At 37.4% G+C, this 21084-nt stretch overlaps 1 protein-coding gene across 2 annotated transcripts in view; it reads left to right on the top strand.

Annotated features, from left to right (window-relative positions):
- Positions 1 to 21084, top strand: part of LOC148426714 (intermediate conductance calcium-activated potassium channel protein 4-like) — a 24230-nt gene continuing 3146 nt past the window's right edge. The window contains exons 1-8 of one of the 2 annotated variants that reach the window (XM_088411525.1): positions 1 to 422; positions 7673 to 7768; positions 9459 to 9895; positions 11191 to 11326; positions 14541 to 14651; positions 18140 to 18261; positions 19647 to 19716; positions 19980 to 20146. In XM_088411525.1, the coding sequence (XP_088267651.1) occupies positions 36 to 422; positions 7673 to 7768; positions 9459 to 9895; positions 11191 to 11326; positions 14541 to 14651; positions 18140 to 18261; positions 19647 to 19716; positions 19980 to 20146 (1526 nt within the window). In that variant the 5' untranslated portion in view covers positions 1 to 35. Of the gene's footprint in view, positions 423 to 7672; positions 7769 to 9458; positions 9896 to 11190; positions 11327 to 14540; positions 14652 to 18139; positions 18262 to 19646; positions 19717 to 19979; positions 20151 to 21084 lie in introns of those variants that run through there. The other variant, XM_088411526.1, reaches the window with a different exon arrangement.

Here is a 21084-nt window from a genome sequence, read left to right on the forward strand (position 1 = left end):
GTCAAACGAGACAAGGACCGTGCACACCTGCTACTATGTCCGGGGGCCGGGAGGGGACCGGACACGCGGGGGAGAGATCCCGATCACCGGCGCGCGACGAGAGGCACAAGGGCCGCCTCGTGTGCGCTCTCGAGATGGAGATGACCAAGCGCGCCATGCACGCAAACTCCAAGGTGGATTGTGACAACTACGACGGCTTGGTGCACAGAAACGGCGGGGACTCGGCGGAGGTGTCGGTGCCCGTGACTCTCGCCGGTAAGAGGGCTACTCAAATGGAGGGGGACGACCTGTACAGGCTGCGGGACAGAAAGTTTTTGTTGGAGGACAAGAAGCGGTTGTGCGCGCTCGCTTTGGGCGCAGCTCTGCTCGGAATACTGCTCATGATACTCCACACGGAGATGTGCCCCTTCTTCTACAAACCGGTACGTGCAACTACACTTATTTTTTTTCTATTAAAACGAACGTGCGTTTATATAAGAGGGTCTCTTGCGTTACACAAAGGTAACAACAATGTTCCCGTTAAAATGGTCATTTGACAAGGGGAGGTGGTGAAAGAGCCCATGCTTTGTAGAAACGCAGGACACCTGTGTAAAACAAAAGATAGATAAAAGTGGGAGTCCGGATTCAACTTCTTTACTCAACTAGAAATACAGACTTGTACCACGGAACAAAAGTATTTCTTTAAACCTGCATGTTGTTGGAGGTACTCAGAAAAAACATTCATTTGGGCAATATTTGGGGAACACCATGCTTCAACAAGTAAGTTGCCAGTCGTTCATCGTTCACATATTGTAAAAGTCTTCTAAAAAGACCCAAGTAAGGCTGAACAAAGTATCTAGCCCATTGTGACCAGGTAAGAAGAACAAAGTGGCTATATCTGTCTTCAAAACTTGTCAAAAAACTTCATCCATTTTCTACAGCCATTTATCCTTGTCAGAAAACTACTCAAATAAAATACACACCAAAAAAACGTCAAGAAAAGTGCAAATCACAAAAAACACAGAAAACAAAAAAGCTCATCACAAACAAAAGAAAAACACACTACCAAACATAAAACCCAAACAAAAACAACAAAAACACATTACAAGAAAGAGGCACACACAAAAAGGGAAAAAAAAGAACAAAGGACAACACAAGACACGAGTACACAAAAAAGGAGCACACGAGAAAAAGAGCACAAAAGAAAATAAGAGCATGTAAAAAATAAAACTAAAGAAAAAGGAACACACAAGAAAAAAAAAGGATAAAAAAGAGAGCATGCAAGAAAAAAAGGAGCACACAAAAAAAAGAGCACATTAACTATTCCCTACTGGAAGCGATTGGTGTGGGTGGAGCAAAGATGGGTGTGGATTGGACAACAGGGGGCACCTTGATTGGATGTACACAAAGTTCGTCTCAATCTTGTGAGAAAGTTTTTTGCTTTTTATAAATGAACGCTACCGGCGATTCCAGGACTCAGTCAAAATGGGGCATATACAAATTAAGCACCATATTTTGTGCCTTCGCATTTAATGAACACTATAGTTGAACGTCAATTATTAAATATCATCAAATAAAACAACTCTCAAACTGTCGCCACAGTCATTGTCCGATGTACTTCTTAGACATACAAAACAGTGAATCTGCATGCTTTTTAATGCTAGATTATTTTCTTTCCTGTGCGGCAGTGTGGTATTTTTTTCGGCCAACAGTTTGATATATTCCCTCTGTGGTTATTTGTATCATGTAGGATATTTATTTGAAAAGCAGTCGGGCAGAACGTCTGTGGGTGATCATGAGATTCCTTCATCTATCATGCAATTAATCTCCAACATTACATCATCGCACACTTCGGTAATGCCTGCAAAGCCAGATGCTCTTAAATCCTTACTAAATTTTATTTAGCAATTTCCAACAGGAAATATGTCAGTGATTTGTCTTTAAATAAATTGATAACTACATTATTTTTCTTTATTTTAATTCATACTTTTAAAAACACATTTTTCACTAAATTATTTTTCTTCTTAATTAAGACTTTTAAAAACACATTTTTCACTAAATTATTTTTCTTCTTAATTAAGACTTTTAAAAACACATTTTTCCACTTGCGGTTGTCCCATTCTGAAGGGTCACGTAATGAACAATCAAGGCTCATCTATTTTCTGGATTTGATCATGTGACATTTGCAAGCTGAGTAGTGATTGGTCATTACTTTAGCCTTGAAAATTTGAAGTCATTTTCATTTGAGAACAAATTATTGAATATAAAAAATATGAAAAGTAATTGTGCTATCATATAAATTATAGACACATTATTAATTTTAATTTATAAAAGCTGACGTATATCTAGAAGAATGATGGGGAGAAATTACTTTTATATTTTCCAATAAATGGTCCATCAAGTCACTTACATTTATGATTCCTTAACCAAATAACAAGTTTTCCATCTTCCATTTAGTGGTTGGTTTTTCAATGAATCAAAATAAAGAATAGAATACTAAATGTGTTTCACATGCTGTTTGTATGAAAAAAAATCACTTTCCTCAAATTCCAAACATAATACATGTAAAAAAACACAGGCACTTATTTGCCTCCATTTGTCATTCTGTCTTGCAAAGCAGACTGGGACACATAATGAGGATTCTTTGCCAAACTCATTGTCAATCAAATCATTTTGGATCGAAAATTGATTTTGATTTGAATCGTAGACCTAAAAATCAGAATCTAAACGAATTGCGAGAGTCAATGATTCCCAAGTAATTACAAAATAAGCCATGCGCCACATTTATTGGTCCTCATTGTTAAACTGTCATCACATTTAACACACGCAGAAAAGCACTGCAGTTAGTTTCTCTAGGCTCTTTGTCCCTTCACAACAATTAATCACGGATGCTGAAATATGTTACTATTTTACTATACATGATAGTGCAGAAAACCACCCACTTTGTTATTTGTCATCATAACAACTTCCATTAGCAGACAGGAAAAGCCCTGTCAAACCTGCACAGGGCCTTTGAAGCCCTCGCTGATTAGCGAGTCCATTTCCAGACACATAAGCTCATGGCATTAATACGCAGATCGCAGTGGATAATAAAGGCAGGCTTGTGCAATCAACACACGGAAAAAAAGGTTCCCATGCATGCAGCAAAACATGAGACCACCTTGCTGTGGAGTCAGTGATAGACGGACCCACAAGTGAAACCAAATAAGATGCAATTGTTTCCAGGGCGGGGCAAGTCAGCGTCAGGTGTTTAAATTAAGATGGAGAAATATCCTCAGAAAGCAGATTTGTCACTGATGGGGATCTTTCTCCTGGACACTGACTGAGGAACAAGGTGGAAAATTGCTGACGTTTCCGTGCGGAACTAACATACAGAATATTCTTCTGAAAGACTGGCTTTGTTCATGTTATATGTATAAGCCCTCATGTTACAGCATAAAGTAAACCTATTAGTCATGCAGAGTCTTTGTGCTCGGCCAAGTAATCCAGCATTGATTGCAGTCTAATTGGCTTTTGTTTTGAAAACCACTCCAGTGCATTAATGCTGCCTGGTAGTGAAAGTGGAGGGCCCATCAAAGTTAATGGCAGCATACAAAAGTTATATTTTAAGCTCGACCCTAATGCTTGTGCACGAAAAAGGGGTTATTTTGGGAGGATTTTTTCCACATTTGGCTTCTTCCCCCTGCAGCTAGATTAACCTCAGAACTTTCCGCGTCATTTAGTGTATAATGTGAGTGTTTGCACGGGCAGTCTGAAAGTCAATATAGTGTATGGTGAGTTTGTTGGCAAGAGGCTGCACTTGCCTTTTGCACTGTAAAGCCTGCATGTTGTTGTTTTCCCCCCACTGATTATTTAATTATGAGTGTCAGATTAACAGACTAATTGCAATCAATCAATGACAGTCAAAGCTAAAGTGTTGTGTTTTTTAATATCTATTAATCTCTATGCTGATGTATGCTGATTAGATCACTTTTTTATGCATCAGGCTTCTGTGCTTAAATTGTTGAGCGTTGGAACCCAAAGGTCAATCACTCCCTGAAGCGGACACTGGCTGTAATTGTGTTTGATTGGCTCCTTTTGTGGGGGGGCATGAAAATGAATGCAAATGTGAACGTTGTCTTTCCCATCAATGGTGAATTTATTTAACTACTGAATGAAAATGCTCCGACGGCACTTTTAACAAGATAGAGTGACAAGCATTTTTGTGAGGAGTTGGCTTACTACAAGAAGCAGCTCAAGTTGAGCCTACACATAAATGCAAAGCACCTACTGTAGTTGCAACTACAGCCACAATTTGGCATACCACAGAAATGTTGTCTGCCAAAATAAACTCAAGAACGAGTGTGCAATGGACAGGATGGGTGATGTTTTATTTTAATGTTCATTTCTAATTTGATGATCGGCAAAAGAAAAGTCCCGTTTTTCGTGATGGTTGTAACCTAATCTCTCATTTAAAAAAAATCTCTTACTAGCACTATTTACAAATATTAAATTAATAAAGACTTATTGGGGACAGCGCCGTAAAAGAGTGTTTAGAAAGTTGTTCTCTGAATTCTAATTTCCAGGTTTGATTCGTGCCTCCGGTCCTCCTATGAGGAGACTTCATGTTGTTTGTGTGTGTTCTAATTATTCCTGCTTCCTTCCACATTCCAAAAACATGTGTGTGAGGTTCATTGAGGACGTTAACACGTACAAAAGAGGGAATGCCAGTGTTAAGGGTTATTTGTAGTTATGTGTCCTGTGATTGGTTGGCAATTAGTCCAGCTACAACCCGAGTGATGCCTTAGGTAATGGATGTATGGATTTTGGCATTTTTTCAACAGAATGGAGAATCTCTCTCCGAATGTTCTGTTTCAATGCCAGTCCGCATGGATGCACCTCAATTTATGTCGCGATGTTATATAATTCTTCAGACGTCAAACTACAAGAAACAAGTCAACGCAAATCAATTGCACGTGTGTTGTGTGCAAGTCGAGTAGAAGTGCAACAACCATCCGCAATCATACTCAAGAAATGATGGATTATCAAATTAATCTATCATTATTTGATAGATAATTTATTCTTTCAATATTTATTGATTGAATGATTGAGTTATTTATCATTAAACATGAACCCCAAACTCTGAATTTCAGAGAGAATCTCAGTTTCTCAACAATAAACTTTTTGTGGAATTAAAGTCAAATTGAAACATTTGCATTTGCTTTGGAAAGCAATGATCAATGTTTTTGCTCAAAATAATTCATGTTATGCTAGTAATTGATTTATAACGTACCTATGTGATCTGCACTGCTGAATTGAGCAATGTTTCTGTTTTTTGTTTTTAAGGTTTAAAAACAGATAAACCAGATAAACCAACCAAACAATCAGCAGATTTAGCAATCATTGAAAAAGTCGTAAGTTGCAGCTCTTCAGTCATTGCATCATGTCATCTATCACAGGTGTCAAACTCAAGGCCTGGGGGTCAGATCTGGCCCACTCATCATCACTCATCATCATCACTCATCAATCATGAGCTCAGACGTCAGGCTAAAATACAGAATCTGCAAGTTTTCTTCAACTTTTACACATAATTTTTGTGACCAGTACCCCTTTTGAACAGTTTTTACCGGCCTGACAGAAACTACAACTACGATGTGGCCCATGATAAAAATGAGTTAGAACACCCCTGTCAGATATTCTCAAATTGCATTTAAATGACTGAAACAGGAAACATCAATTAAAATTAATCAATTAATTGAGCGGAACGCCCATCTCCATTTGTTAGAAAAGGAGTTCAATGATGAAACATTCAAATGAACATGAGAATAATTTTACCTGAATGTTTTTTGATTTTTATTTACTTATTTATTTATTATGAGAATAGATGTAGGGAAGGTTTAGGAAAAAAAAAAAAAAAAAAAAAATATATATATATATATATATATATATATATATATATATATATATATATATATATATATATATATATATATATATATATATATATTTTTTTTTTATTACTTATTTATTTATTATGCGAATAGATGTAGGGAAGGTTTGGGAAAAAAAATATATTTATATATATGTATATATATATATATATAATACTATATATAATATATAATACTAGGAGACATTTTAAATTGACTGTAACATTTTTAACTTGTCATAATTGATGTGACAGGACAATGTTAGACAATAGCAGCCTAAAGTGTACATAGAAAAAAGGATTGTATTGAATTGTTACTCACTGTGTGAAACTTACAATCCCCAAATCAGGTGCACGTGACCAGTCTTGGCTTCCATTTATTTATTACATTACTAACAAACCAGACAAATACCTTTGCATTGGATTTTCATTATGTTTTCCTCTCACTATTGCCCGGGGGAGGGCAGACCTGCTGACGATGTCTCGTCCAAGATTGTGAGAAACAATCTGCGCGAAGGTTAACCCCAAATTAAACTCATCAGGCTTGAGATGACTATTTCCAGCAGGAAAACATTACAAAAACACTTTTAGAAAACTGGCAGGAAACATGCCGTTGAACTCTGTGTTATGGAATGTGGTGAAATGTTCAGCCTTTTTTGTGGAGTCTGCTAATTAGAACCCTGACAGAATACAGACACAGTGTGGACGCTATTGCAAAAACGGGAGGAAAAATATAGGGAATGCCAACGAGGGCGTCACATCATACCACCTACACGCTCAACTTTCCTCAATGTCGAATGTTTGTCATTAACTTTTCAAATGTAAATCACATTTGAGTGCGTCAAAACTTCCACTGACCTTGCAATGCTTGGTGAATTTGAAAGAAAATGGATGAATCAATTCTGACTAGACAGTTTCGCTACTGTGAATTAGCCACCCATTTCCTACAGCCCTCGTCTTTATTCGGGCTGCGGGTGAGATGAAGATTTTTTTTACAGGGTGTCCGAAATCTCACTGTACATTTCTTTTTCTTTTGTCGGATATTATTTGGACAGACGTGAGGCCGTCAACGTTTGATCGTTTAGGTTTTCATTCATTTGCCGCTGGCCGGCCAATTGAAATTGGAGCAGCGTTGCAAATTTGCAAGAAATTTGAAAGACATTTTTGTTCCCGAACCGCAGTTCAATTTTATGGTCATCACTTGCAACGCGGCATAGCAAAAGCTCAATTCCACAGATGCTTCAGAGAATGATAAAGCTTTGTCGTTATTCAGGTTGTTCAAAGGCTCGGAGCGGGAGAGCCACTCTACTAAATGAGCCACAGCCTCCCTGACAACCCGCAGTGGGTACAAGGGAAGCTTCGTGACTCTGAAGCATTTACTGAATTGAGCTTTTGTTGAATCTGATGCTCTTCTAGTGCAGCCGCCCGGATAACTTTGATGATTTGTCTTGTAAATGTACAAGATTTGCACATGTGAAAAAAGTGTGTTCTTTAAAAGGTTTTGGCTACTATATGGATGGATCTCACAAACAGAAACCTTAAAAATAAAACTGATGATGTTTTATGATCTGTGTTCTGGAGTTGTTGAATAAATTAGATACCACTGCAAATGTATATTCAATCAAACGGAGATGGCACAGCATCATTTGTTTTTTTTCTCCATAAATACTTTACGCTGTTGTGTTTGAGAATACATTTTTGAGAGTATAATTTAGTCGCTTCCTATTGATTAAAATAACAATTTTCTATACTTGTTCACAATGTTGTTTTTTTTACTTTATCCAGGGCACCGACATTGCCTTAATCATCAACTGTTGCATCACCCTGTCGACTGGATGTCTTCTCATCTTCATCATCGCGTTCCATTACAAGGACATCAGAGTGAGTTCCTCTGTTTCTAAAAAGTTTGGATTCCCTCATGGTACTGTTTGCCATATTTTGTGCAATATGCCAAAAAATGTCTAAAACAGTTTACTGTGACTTGGAGGACAATTATTGGAAGTCTCACTCCACCGATGATAGTCTCAACACCAATTACTCAGGCCCTTTTTATTTAAATTTATATATATTTTAAAATAGAAGTCCATGGTCCAAAACTTTTCCCACGGACACATACGAGTACACATTATGTGGGCCTGCAACATGTTTCCAATCCACATGGTCGTTGTGTGTGAACACAGTATGCATAAAGGGATTGGACTGGGATTAAACATAATAAACCCTCTCTCACAATTATAGCATGCATGTTATCATTATGTGCATCACAAAAAGAGTGCAAACGTCTTTCCACACTCCAAAGTGGGCGGTCAGAGCAGGCCTGGTCTAAACACTATTAGAAGCCATGACTTGCATTTGCTCCCTAAATTTCAATATTGGTTCCATGTAATTGAGTTTACGTGGCTCTGATTGGCTTGGTTATGATCGGCCAATATTTGCCATTTTATGCAAGGTTGTAATTGGCTGTAATCTCATAATTTGCAGAGTGACCAATGATCTCTTTAATTGAATTGAATATAGATTAAGTTACGTTACGATGGCCTATATATATATATATATATATATATATATATATATATATATATATATATATATATATATATATATATATATATATATATTTATAGATCAGGATCTATAAATGGGTGGGCTGCGCCTTTGTGGGCTATATATATACATATATATATATATATATATATATATATATATATATATATATATATATATATATATATATATATATATATATATATATATATATATATATATATATATATATATATATATATATATATATATATATATATATATATATATACACACACGCACGCACACACACACACATATATTGGCCATTGTACTTTATTAGCAATTTAGCAATGTTTTTTAAACCAATCAGACTTGCCCTATCAAGCTCAGCAAGTTTCAATGTCTTCAGCATTTTCCATCCTGTGAATGGTCACAGAAATACCTTAAATTCACCTGACTAATACTACTTCTGATATTAATAGTAATTCTCAACAATACAAAAACGTGAATCTTGTATTGGTAATTTGTGGTGTATTAAGTTGGGTGTCCCCATTGAAGACCCAGTCAGAAACATCTCACTATTGACTATCTGAACCAGTCAGAAACATCTCACTATTGACTATCCTGCATGCTTCATGCAAAGTGTTTTTAAATGTGGTTAGAAGCCGTGTGCGAGCGATACAAGGAGGGGTCCATGCATGGTGAGAGGAGATAAGGAGAAGTTAACACAGTCGGTGTTTTAAGGCCTGTAGTGTTATTTTTTTGGGTCCTTTATTGTCAGCAATGATAAACTCATCACATTAATGTTCTTACCGTTTAGATTAGTGCAAGCAAAAAAACATTAACTGCATTAATCATTTATGGATATATACAGTATGGTTGTGTTGATGTTTGTAGTTTTCATTGCTAAGCTAAAATGGTTATGTTGTCCTGAAAGATACTCCTGAGCACGATGCAGCACCCAACCCGATTTTGTTGGGAAAAACTACTCTCGTGTAAATCTTATTTCATTTATAAATCTACTAAAATGACAAATGTTTTTCAGCTCTTCATCATCGATCAAAACCAAGTGGACTGGCGAATTGCCATGACAAGCCACAGGATTTTCCTGATCACACTCGAGCTATTAGCCTGCGCCATCCATCCCGTTGGCACATATTGGGAGGTGGGCCTCTACGGCAACTCGTCTTTCTCACCTCCACTATGTGACTCCAACCATCACAACACGGCCTTGGCGGATTTGGAGCTGCTCCTGTCGGTGTTGATGTTCCTGCGCCTGTACCTGGTGCATCGGGCCGTCCTGTTGCACAGCAAAGTGTTGCTGAGCGCCTCCTACAGGAGCATCGGCTCGCTCAACAATATCAACTTTACCTTCCGCTTCGTACTCAAGGTGCTGATGAACAAGTACCCGGCTCGCACCTTGCTGGTCTTCATCCTCTTCTTCTGGCTAACAGCATCCTGGATGCTTACTCTGTGTGAGCGGTAAGAAACACATCAACACAACATATCCTAATCAATACGGGGGGACTATCGGAAGTGGATTTGGTTGCTTTATTTATATTGCATAAACATGATATTAATCTGAATGCTGTGTTTTGAGTAGTGGTGGATTATATAACATTGGACTGTAATCACCACACATGACCATTTGCAATGTTGCTGTATTTTATAAGATTAGAGCATAGTCATTTGTTTTCCAATATCTCTCTATAGCATTATTTTGATGCTAAAAAATGTTACAGAAGCAAGGAGTGGCTAATCTGGAGTAAACAATTTTGACTAGCAAACTCATTTGAATTTTCTTGGAAGTACTTTAAAAAATGTTTGCTAGTATATTGGAATGTACTTGCAAGTAAATTCAAATGTACTATTAAATTCAACTATACATGTGGACTAAATGCTTAAAACTTTGTATTTTTTTTCCCATAATGCCACAGGGTACTGACGAGCACAGACGCAAGCAAAAGGGAAAAAAAACTGGTGCTTTAAGCATTTACATTATAGCATTTTTTAAAATTAAGTAAACACTGTTTATTAGTACTTTTTACAGTTTATAAATATACCTATTTTAGTATTTTCCCTATAAACTTAGGTTTTTGCACATGCAAAAAATGCTGTTTATAGCATTTGGCCTGCCTATGTAATCAAATACATTCAAATCTATTTGCAAGTATTGTATATTTGAATGTACATTAAATACACACATTTAAACATATACTTGTGATGTTACTTGTGAACCAAAATGCTAATTAAAAAAAAACATCTTCTTCCATAAAGCCGCGTGTATTTACTTGAGCCACATTATTCACGTGCTTGTCTTAAAAACCATACAAATTACAATAAAACAATGGTTATTTACATAATTCTTTGTAAGTACTGGTGCAAAGGAGGTCAAATTTACACCAAAGTCATTTTACATCAAAAGGAAAACATTGAAAGAAGACACTGGGGTGCTGAAATTTCACCCAGATGGTGACAACATGTCATAGTTTAACATGGTACAACCACTTAGTTATCACACCACCAGGAGTGTGCCATCCTTTGGCTAAAATACTGATATGGAAGAAAATGACCCAAAAAGGGTCAAAATAACACCATATCTAAAAATTTTTATTACAATCGTATAATCGGTCTAGCAATTGCTAATTAAATGGTTTGCGCTGTGGCTAACAGAGGGTTGGCATGTTTTGTCAACATTTTTGTTACGGACGCACTGCACCACGGTCTAATAGAAATTTAAGAAGACGTTCCACACTATTGATTCCGCTCTATTGCAGGCAGACTACAGGCTCGACTGATCACATGGAAACGGCATTGTGGCTCATCGCCATCACCTTCCTGACGGTGGGCTACGGCGACGTGGCGCCCAACACTCGCTGTGGCAAGTCGGTGTGTCTCTTCACCGGAGTCATGGTAACTAACTCATTCTCCTTTTGTTCACCTTTCTTGCAGAGCCATGTTTCTAATAACCTCTGAGATGCTTTATCTCGCTTTGACTTTGATTTGAAAGATGCTTCTTTTTTCATGCGGAAACACACTTGATAAGAAAAAGCTTAGAAATGTTCCATTGACGTTCTGTTTCATCAGATTGCATCATGTGTCTTTTCCTGCTTTGTTTGCATTTTCTGTGGCGAGAAAGCAGCACAGTATTCATTTCTTCTTTAGTCACTTTGTTTTTAATAACACACTTTTGTACCAGCTTTTTGTAATTTAATCCTCATAGATTTTATTCTTGATTCTTCTGCCTTTCAGTCAATTACATCCTATTCTAATCATTCTATGCCACATTGTGCCTTCATTTCGCGTTCATTTATGCCTCTTTCTAGGAGTTGGAATGCTTCATAGTCTGACAAGGGATTAGGCGCCATTAAATTAAATGTTCATTCTATATTGAAAGGTGTGAGAGTACATATTTGAGTCCTGAATTTGTGGCTCATTTAAATCTGTTTTGGATATTGTCTTTGCTCAGTACTGTGTAAAGGCCTTGTGCCACAAAATCAATGAGTTTTTGTTTAATATGGGGAGGGGGGGTGTCATTGATGGCCTTATTTCAAGGCATCGGTACACGCAATGAAGCCGATACCAGTGTCACTCTCTTGGAGCAGTTTTACAATCTTGAACTTATGAATGACAAACTACGAACTAAGAAATGACAAATTAGAATAATAGAAAATAGCAATTAAATGTAGGAACTTTTAAGGCAAGTCTTTCATTAAAAAGATCTGGAATTGTTTTTGTGGGGAAATTCTGTGTATCAGAAGTACTGTTGGTATCATTACTTAGTATCAGCATCGATTACTACCCAAGGGTTGAGTACTGGTAACTGGAAAAGTGGTTTCAAACATCACTAATATTTAGTATGCAAAAGTGTCAAGACTTGTTTTGGAGTGTAGGTTTGAATTGGATTTTGGTTGAGATTAAGGTAAGCATTAGGGTTACATAGTCGGTTGTTTTGGTTAGGGTTAGGAGCGAGGAAGTGCATTATGTCAGTGGGATGTCCTCACTACGACACAAAACAACCCTTGTGTGTGTTCGTGGGTGCATGTGTGAGTGTGTGTGAGTGAGTGTGAGAGAGACCTTCATATTTTACTCCACCCATGCCTGCTTTAGGGAAAATTTCTCTGTTCCATCATTATCTAATAATAAGGTTTTAAATAACCAAAATGAGTTAAACTTGTTATACACTATTCTACACAAGCAAAACAAATATCTCACTTCTCATGGGAATAAGTAAGATAATATTTGACTAAATTTCATTGTAAAAGGGCGGCTAAAAAGAACCTGCCCGCATAGTGACATCCAGGTGTTGAAAGAGGAAGTGGGCAAGTATAACAGGTAGAGCAGTGAGTGAGCAGTTCGCTGTACTGTATGTGGGGGAGCAGATTAGTGGCGCTGCCAAAGTGAATGGGAATGAGACTGGAGTACAGTGGAAAAGTATCATTTCTATTTCTCCATCAGCTTTTTATAAGCTCCCCTTATAAGGCAAAACTTTCCATCCTATCCATTTTTAGGGTCTTTTTATTGCCTTTGGCAGCACTACAACGAGGGTGTGCCAACCTGTGCCCACCACTTGGAAAAGATAAATGTCCATTTCCCAACGGGGCCTTGGTGGGAGCTTGCGACTGGAGCTGTGCACACCTGAAAGATGGTGGAAAGTGGTTGGTGGTTGAACGGAATCATGGCAAAGATAGCAAGAGAAAAAAGAAAAAAAAAACAAGGGGTTCTGCTGTGTACACTGTATGGACACAAGTTGCTAAGGCAAATTTAAACAGGCAAAAGAAAACAAGAGAGAGCCCCGTTTTTCAGCATTGGCTGGACTTTGTTGTTGCTGTGTATGGATCTTGTGCTCGCTGCTACTGGCCTGGACCGCGTTACAACTCAGGCAACAATGTATTGCAAAACACTAAACACGAGTCAATGGCAACAGCAGGATAAACTGTTTGGCATCAACAGTAAAGATTGTGAACATACTTTGTTGTGCTTTTTCTTTCACAATTAGGGCATCGTTTAAAAATAAAATAACATGGTTTTACAACTTGTATTGATAATTTGGAATTGTGAAACCCGGCAATTTTTGAGGGATCATGACTAAGCAATTCAAATAATAACAAGTAATAAGCCACACAAAATGGTTTATTGTATATTTGCCTAAAAAAGCCACATGGCAGCAAAGGAATACTTTTGCCTAAGTGAAGCTCCAAACTTCACATCAGCGTGGTTCTACAAGACACAAAATCCAATCTTATTTCTTTCTTCCGGAAGACATCAGTGACTTGGTTGAAGTTTTCATCTACTTTAGCCATTGTGGGTCGATATGTTTGTTTTTTTCCGGCTCTTTCTCTGATGTGTTCTACACTGTTTAAGCAGATCAACCAAGCTGTTGATTCTGAAGGCCTCGGGCAGATTTCGTACACCATGGAAACAAAAATTTGCGGAATTCTGATTGGACAAAAAATTGAACCTAAAACTGCAACACTGGAAGGAGGGTAACCAACTTGATAGAATATGACATGAAGAGAACAGGAACAAAATGAAACTGACTTTTATTATAATTATGATAATGATGTCAGGTTATGTTAGGCTAGCAGAGAAGGAAAGCCTTGATGGCTACATATATAGTGTATATTTTATACTTTTTTCCAAATAGTGTATATGAATTGAACAAATGGTGTCTTACATTTTCCTTTGTCCTTCTCTCTCTGACGCAAACTGAAGAAAACAAAAATAAAAGGTAAAACGTGCTTTTTGTTATTAACTGTGCAAGTCACGGGGTTCCAGCCGTGTTTTCAGTGTGTGTTCTGTGACGTGTGTGTTTGTGTTACAGTGTATTTTTGTTTTGTGGCCCATCTTAATCATTCTGTTGTGCGCTGCCCAGTAAAAGCAGCAAACTATTCTCACAGGGAACCTGCACTATTATAGCTGTGCCACACAGGCTTATGTTTATTGAACTCTATGTGTAAATAGAAGTTTAATATGTTCGACAAAACCATAAGCGGTATGAGAAGTGACACTGACCTATTTTTTTCTCCTTCAAGATATTGTGTCACTATGGTATTAATATTTGTTGATGGTACAACTAGAGCATTTATTACATTTTGTGTGTTTGTGTATTTGTGTTGGTTTTTAGGGTGTAGCCTGCACCGCTATGCTGGTCGCTGTGGTAACCAAGAAGCTGGCGCTGAATAAAGGAGAGAAGCATGTGCACTTTTTTATGTTGGACATCCAAATCTCAAAAGGGGTAAGAGCTACAAAAACACATTTGTAACGCAGGTGGCATTCATTTACTCACAATATAACAATTTGATGGCCATTTCATTGGTATATGGAAAATTGCACTGGAATGACATTGCAAGTCAAGTTGTGATGTTTTACTATGAGGTTGAACAGCAATAAATGAGTGTGACTGTGCTTAACTGTATATATATATATATATATATATATATATATATATATATATATATATATATATATATATATATATATATATATATATATATATATATATATATATATATATATATATATATATATATATATATATATATATATAAAACATTTTGTCATCATTATATAAGTATATAAGAGTGGAAATTACAAACCATAACATGACAATACATTAACAAATTCTATTCGACCATCACCCAAGGCCTCAGCTACTCACCCTTTTTGTAATACATAATATAAGCAAATAAAAATGTTAAAATATAATTATTATAACATCATAAATCCATGATTTTTCAAATAAGTTTCAAAAAATTGGTAATATTTTAGATATTGTACATTAATATTTCTCTAGATGTAAATTATAGTATATATTTACTTGCATCCTAAAAAGGGAAAAAGTTTCAGTAACTAATTGTGTCTGATTAAGTTCTGATTTTTGAGCGAAGCATCAAAGTTCGGTATACAGTGAAATGAGGACTATAGTCTGAAACTATAGTCTATTATAGTTAGCATTAATAAACAATAGTCTAAAGAATGCCGAGGGTTCTAAAATGTGGAAATATCTGAGTCAGCATTCAATCACTTAAAATACAATTGCTAAGCACTGTATTTTCTGTTTATAACTACGTGGTTTTATGTTTACAGCACAAGATTTACATTATTTTCAAACTATTATGGTGACTCTATTTTATTCATCTTCACCTCGTTGCTTTGGAAAGCATTGTGAACGAAGAGGAAGAACTTGACCAAGTTCCACTTGACATGTGCATGTTTTGGTTAGTAGGTCTTTTCCTATTTATTTTTAGCCCGGCGAACCTTTTTACAGCCTTTTCAAGGCGTCAAACAGAGGAAACCATCTTTACTCTGGAAAGCAACATATGTCAGTTCAGGACGGCAGTAGTGATCGGCAGGAAATTGTATGCGTGTTTATAAAATGGTGGGGAAGAAAATGATGTACAAATGCATTCTGCAAGAGCTCCTTTTTGTCACATGGTTGCAAAAACTCATTTATGTACACCGAGTCATTGATGAAACCAGCAAAGTAGTGATCATATAATATGTATGAATTGGAAATATAATTTCTACAATTAATAAAAATGAGAAGAAAGTATATTGCATTATATAACTCGACCAGGAATTGTATCAAATGATTTCACAAGAAACTCTTGCAAGATGGAAGTCATAACTTCAGGTATTTGCCCTTCAGGTTCTTCCAAATTTCATGATTTGGTTGAGTAGGTTTGCTCTTTCAACTAACCCCAGAAATTAGGACTTCTGGCTGGTCATTCGTGCGGACCTTGACAACCCATCCATCTTCGAGTGTCAGCCACAGATCCTGTGATCATGAGTTTTTCATGACAATTCTTGATTGACTTTGTGTCAATTTGAGCATGTCTTACCTGAATGGTTCTCCACCATCTTTGCACTCGAAATAATTGATCTCCAAACTTTGTAATGTGCAGCTACAGTATCTGGGCATGCTCCTGCAGGGTAAGAGGTCTAGCCATGTTCATTTTTTGTAGGGTTTAGAAAATGGATGAATGGATTCCAAAGAAGATGTGATGACAAAAGAAAAATGACACTGGGAGTATGTGTTCTATTTGGACTGACTTATTGAATGTTTACTAAGCACTCCGATAAACGGAGGAGTTTAATTCTAAACTCTTACTGTACAAAGAAAATACCGTGCGAAAGCTTGTTCGGCCTCATGATTGCTTTTGTGAGGTCTGATTCATACAAAGCGTTCTTAGCAAGCTAGTGCCTTTCGGTGCAATGTTTTGGAGGATACAACCGTTTCCTCTCTTCCACTGGCTGCATCCTGTCACAAGGTGCATCTTTACACATTGCTCACTGATTGTTTTGGTCCGTGTGTGTGTGCGTGCATCCTTCGAGGCCAGATTTACACTGACGGGAACAAGGGAAGACACCTGGCTGTGGGTACTGACAGACTCTATTAATAACCCTCGCAATGGGGCCGGTGTGACATCATCACAGGGCAGCTACGGTGATTGGGCAGGAAAACACGCACGCATGAACAGAATCAAAGAAAAAAATCTGCAAAATGTGATGCAATAGGCGGCAATCTTGCATAAGGCGTAGCCGGGCTTTTTTTTTTTTCTAGCGCCATTTCGATTTGTTTCCTGTAAATAGTGACTCACAAAAAACAAACTATGTTAAAGTACGTTGAGGAGCTTAGTTAGCATTTGAAGCGGCAATTATGTTTTGCTATTCACAGAAAGGAATAGCAAGGAAATAGTGTACAGTGGAGCTGTCAAGATAAATTGGTTATCCATTTTCGACAGCTGCTTATCCTCAGAGGCGGGGGACACCCTAGACTAGTAGCCAGCCAATAGCAGTATAAATCAATTATTCGACAACTAATTGATTATCAAATAATCAACAGCTATTTTATTAACTGAGTAATAATCGTTTAGAGCTATTCTGCAATTCTCCAATGTCATTTTCTCAAGAGTTTGTTTTTCATCAATAACAATACATAATAAACCACAATAAACTCCGAAAGGGAAAAATGGTGTTGCAATACCCTTTAGTAAAATGATTTTCAAAAATCTGATTAGTTGAATAAACCATCGATTATGACATTCTTACCCGCAATAGGGGAATACAGATATTTACAGTATGGAGTATTTTTGAAGACTTTCATTCCTCTTGCAAACCTTAAGTATAATTTTAAAACACTTAAGTTCATAACACACCAATGTTTGTTTTCAATTTCTACATATAAAAGAAAAGACATTCCTACATCATGCCCTTAGTCACTCCCTGTTAAAGTGTAATATAAAATTGACATAAAAACAAACACGAATTGTGTATTCACCTACTGTATCAAATGTTCACCTATGAATGTCTGCTAGCTTAATGCTAACATACTTACTAACATGAATAGAAATTAGCATAAATGACTCTTCAATGACGAGAGCTTCTGTTACACACGCACACCAAGAAATCAAATGGTGCATTAAGGATAACTGGGATATTGGAAACTTCCACATTCAGATTCTCTCGAAGTACACAAATAAAAATGAAAAATGAAAAAAGTCAGGCGACCACAAAAGGCAATAGTTGGGCATTCGGTGCACATTGCTGAAAATCAAAAAGAAAATAAACATTTTTTAGAAATCCTCTTCTATTTTTGGTCAGCATTAACTTTGACATGTAGGAGAGGAGAATCTAGTGACATATCTTTACACCTAAAAATTCAAAATTCAAAATTCATTGATGAAGCTCGGTCGGTCACATCTTTCTTTCCTTTTTGAGCAGATCCGCCATGCTGCTGCAAATGTGCTGCGGGAGTGCTGGCTTCTGCATCGAGCTAACCTGACCAAAGGAACCCGAGGGGAACACCGAAGACACCAGAGATGTCTTCTTGAGGCTATCAGAGTGTACGTTATGACGGCTGCAAGCAGGACGCGGATATGTGTGTGTGTGTGTGTGTGTGTTTGTTGTATTTGTGCACTTTGCTGTCATTGTGTAAAGATATATATTTAAGTGATCAATTTTCACCCAGAGGTGGGCAGTCCATCAGAACTAATGGACTGCTCAGAGGTCTGTCATTGATGGATTTCATTGATGGCCATCTTGCCAACAAATGATGTACAGTACCATCAAAAATATGTAAAACGCCTACCTCTGGTGGTGATGAAGTAATGACTACTTTGTTAAAATTATACCATAATTCCACGTTATGTACTCTTGTGTATGTATGCCGCAATGCTACCAGGAACCGTAGAGGGAACATTCTTTATCCTTTGAAAACCAGATAACATGAAAGGAAGGGAAGAAAATGTGCTCATAACTAAACTTGTGTGTGTGTTTTCCATTGATTTTTGCTACATAGTAGGGACCAATGCCCAGGTTTTATTGTCTTTGTGGGGACTTCTTGCATTTCTGGGGACCATTTTAGTGGACTCTACAAGTTCTGACCCTTTTTTGAGGGTCAAGGCTTGCTTTTAGTGCGCTGTATTGGTTTGAATTGGATATCGGTTGAGGTTAGGTTAGGGTAGGCAATCGGTCGTGATGGTGGAGTTTAAGGGCTAGGTAATGCATTTATGTCAATGACGTGTCCTCACTACATAGAAAAAAAAACGTGTGTGTGTGCATGGGTGCCTCACAGTGTATGTGCTTGTAGAATCTTCTCATAAATATTTTGTCATCATTTTCTTGTTAAAATCAAAGGCCCTTTACTAAGTTTGTTGTGATTTTTTTTTTTTTTTTACAATATGAAAATTGGCATTAATGTTTGATTGTGGCAATATTGGAAGTAGTGCTTCACATAGCTGACTGTGACTAACATTGAATGGGATAAGTAAAAAAATCACATGTATGTTCGATTATGCAGACACAGAATATGTGAGAAAAAAAAATGATTTAAAAGTTCCAATTTAGGGCAGCACAATGGCCGAGACGTTAGCATGTGTGTCTCACAGTTCTGAGGTTCCAGGTATGCTTCCAGCCCTAATCTTCCTGCGTGGATTTAGCATGTTCTCCCCTTGCCCGCGTGGGTTTTCTCCAGGTACTCCGATTTCCTCCCACAATCTCAAACACATGCACGGTCGACATGTTGGATCCTCCAAATTGCCCTTAGGTGTGTTTGTGAGTGTGAGTGTTGATTCGTCTGTGTGCCCTGCTATTGGCTGACAACCAGTCCAGCACGTGCCTGAACTATTGCCCAAAGATAGCTGGGATAGGCACCAGGAAGGCCACAAATCTTGTGAGGACAAGCAGTTATGCAAAACGGATGGATGGAAATTCCACTTGTTCTTTGCAGATTTCGTCACTTGCGACTCAAACAGAGGAAACTGCGGGATTACGTCAGCGAGATGGTGGACCTCCCCAAGGTAAACCACTAATAATTGATTGATTTTATTGCTAACGCTTGACCAAATGGAAAAATTGATGCAGGACCTGCCCGGAACAAAGAATGCAATGTTTCGGTTTGTCAATAGGTGCTGAAACACCAATTGACGTTATTATTAAAAACGTCAGTTGGAAAGCCAACGTAGAGAACCGGTTTATATGGAAAATTGGACCTGTTTATTTTTCTTGACTCTTGACAAGTGTAGGGATTCTTAGGACTTAAGCCTTTGAATTTGTTGACCAGATGCAGATGATCATGTGCGACCTGAGCGCCAATTGGAATAACTCGTATCGAGAGCTCGAGCAACGTATCCTGTCTATGGAGCAGAAACTTGAAGAGCTGAGTCGCTGCTTCCAAGAAACCTCAAAGCTGCTGTCTCAGGTCCTACGTCACCGCAACCAGGAGATCAGGTAAACAAAGCTCACAACACTCGCGGTTGATGTTGTGCAGATCAGCAACTTTCGACAAGATGGCTAAGAAGGGGCATCGTAATACAGTAGCGGGCTGTGTATTTCGTGGCCTTCAGTGAGGACTACTTGACCATATCCACCTCTAAATAATACTATGACGTTGCATTTAGCAATACTATCGAAGAAAATGTATACAGCATAGGCGGGAAATGCAGTCATGTCACCAAAAACAAACAAGACTTTCACAACTACCTTAAGTAACTCAATAAATTGTGAAAATATTAGTCATTTTTCGCTACAATAAAAGAACTATACCTAATGGGTATTGTGACATTGTCGGTCTACATGTGCTGATGCGACGTTTGTGTTCAAGTAACCATTATTTGAATAGAATACCTTCATCAAGGCTAGATTTTTTTGTTTTGTTTTGTTTTAGAGGCAGTTTTAAAATTTTCTGGAGCTTTTTTGCCGGTTAATCCCAGTTTGTTTTAATTAAACAATAAGTATATTACATCATTAACAATTATTATTATTATTATTATTACAGTTATTGATGTTTAATGCATCAGTGGCCTTTATTTCTGTATGAGTTTAAAATAGCTGACTGCATTTAAATGCGCCATACGTCTCGTGTTCACCTCAGCGGCTACTATAGAATTGTGCCGTATACGATGACAGTGAACGTGCTAAGCGGTTTCTTAGCGTTCGGAATCAGCAACTGAATATGATGTTTAATGCCGGTTTATTGGTAGCAAAGTAATGGACGTGTCAATCAGATCAGAATGCAACCGATGCTCAGAGGAAAAACTTCAAAATAAAAGCCTGATCATGTTATTGTATTATTCGGTGTGCTTCTTATGAAGTTGGCTTAAGTAGCACTTTGGTGGCATGTCACATTATGTTGTTGCGGAACTCGACTTGACTACTGCTCCTACGCT

This window comes from Hippichthys cyanospilos, chromosome 3, assembly GCF_059441005.1.
Source record: "Hippichthys cyanospilos isolate Australia breed blue-spotted pipefish chromosome 3, RoL_Hcya_1.0, whole genome shotgun sequence".
NCBI classification, from domain to species: domain Eukaryota; kingdom Metazoa; phylum Chordata; class Actinopteri; order Syngnathiformes; family Syngnathidae; genus Hippichthys; species Hippichthys cyanospilos.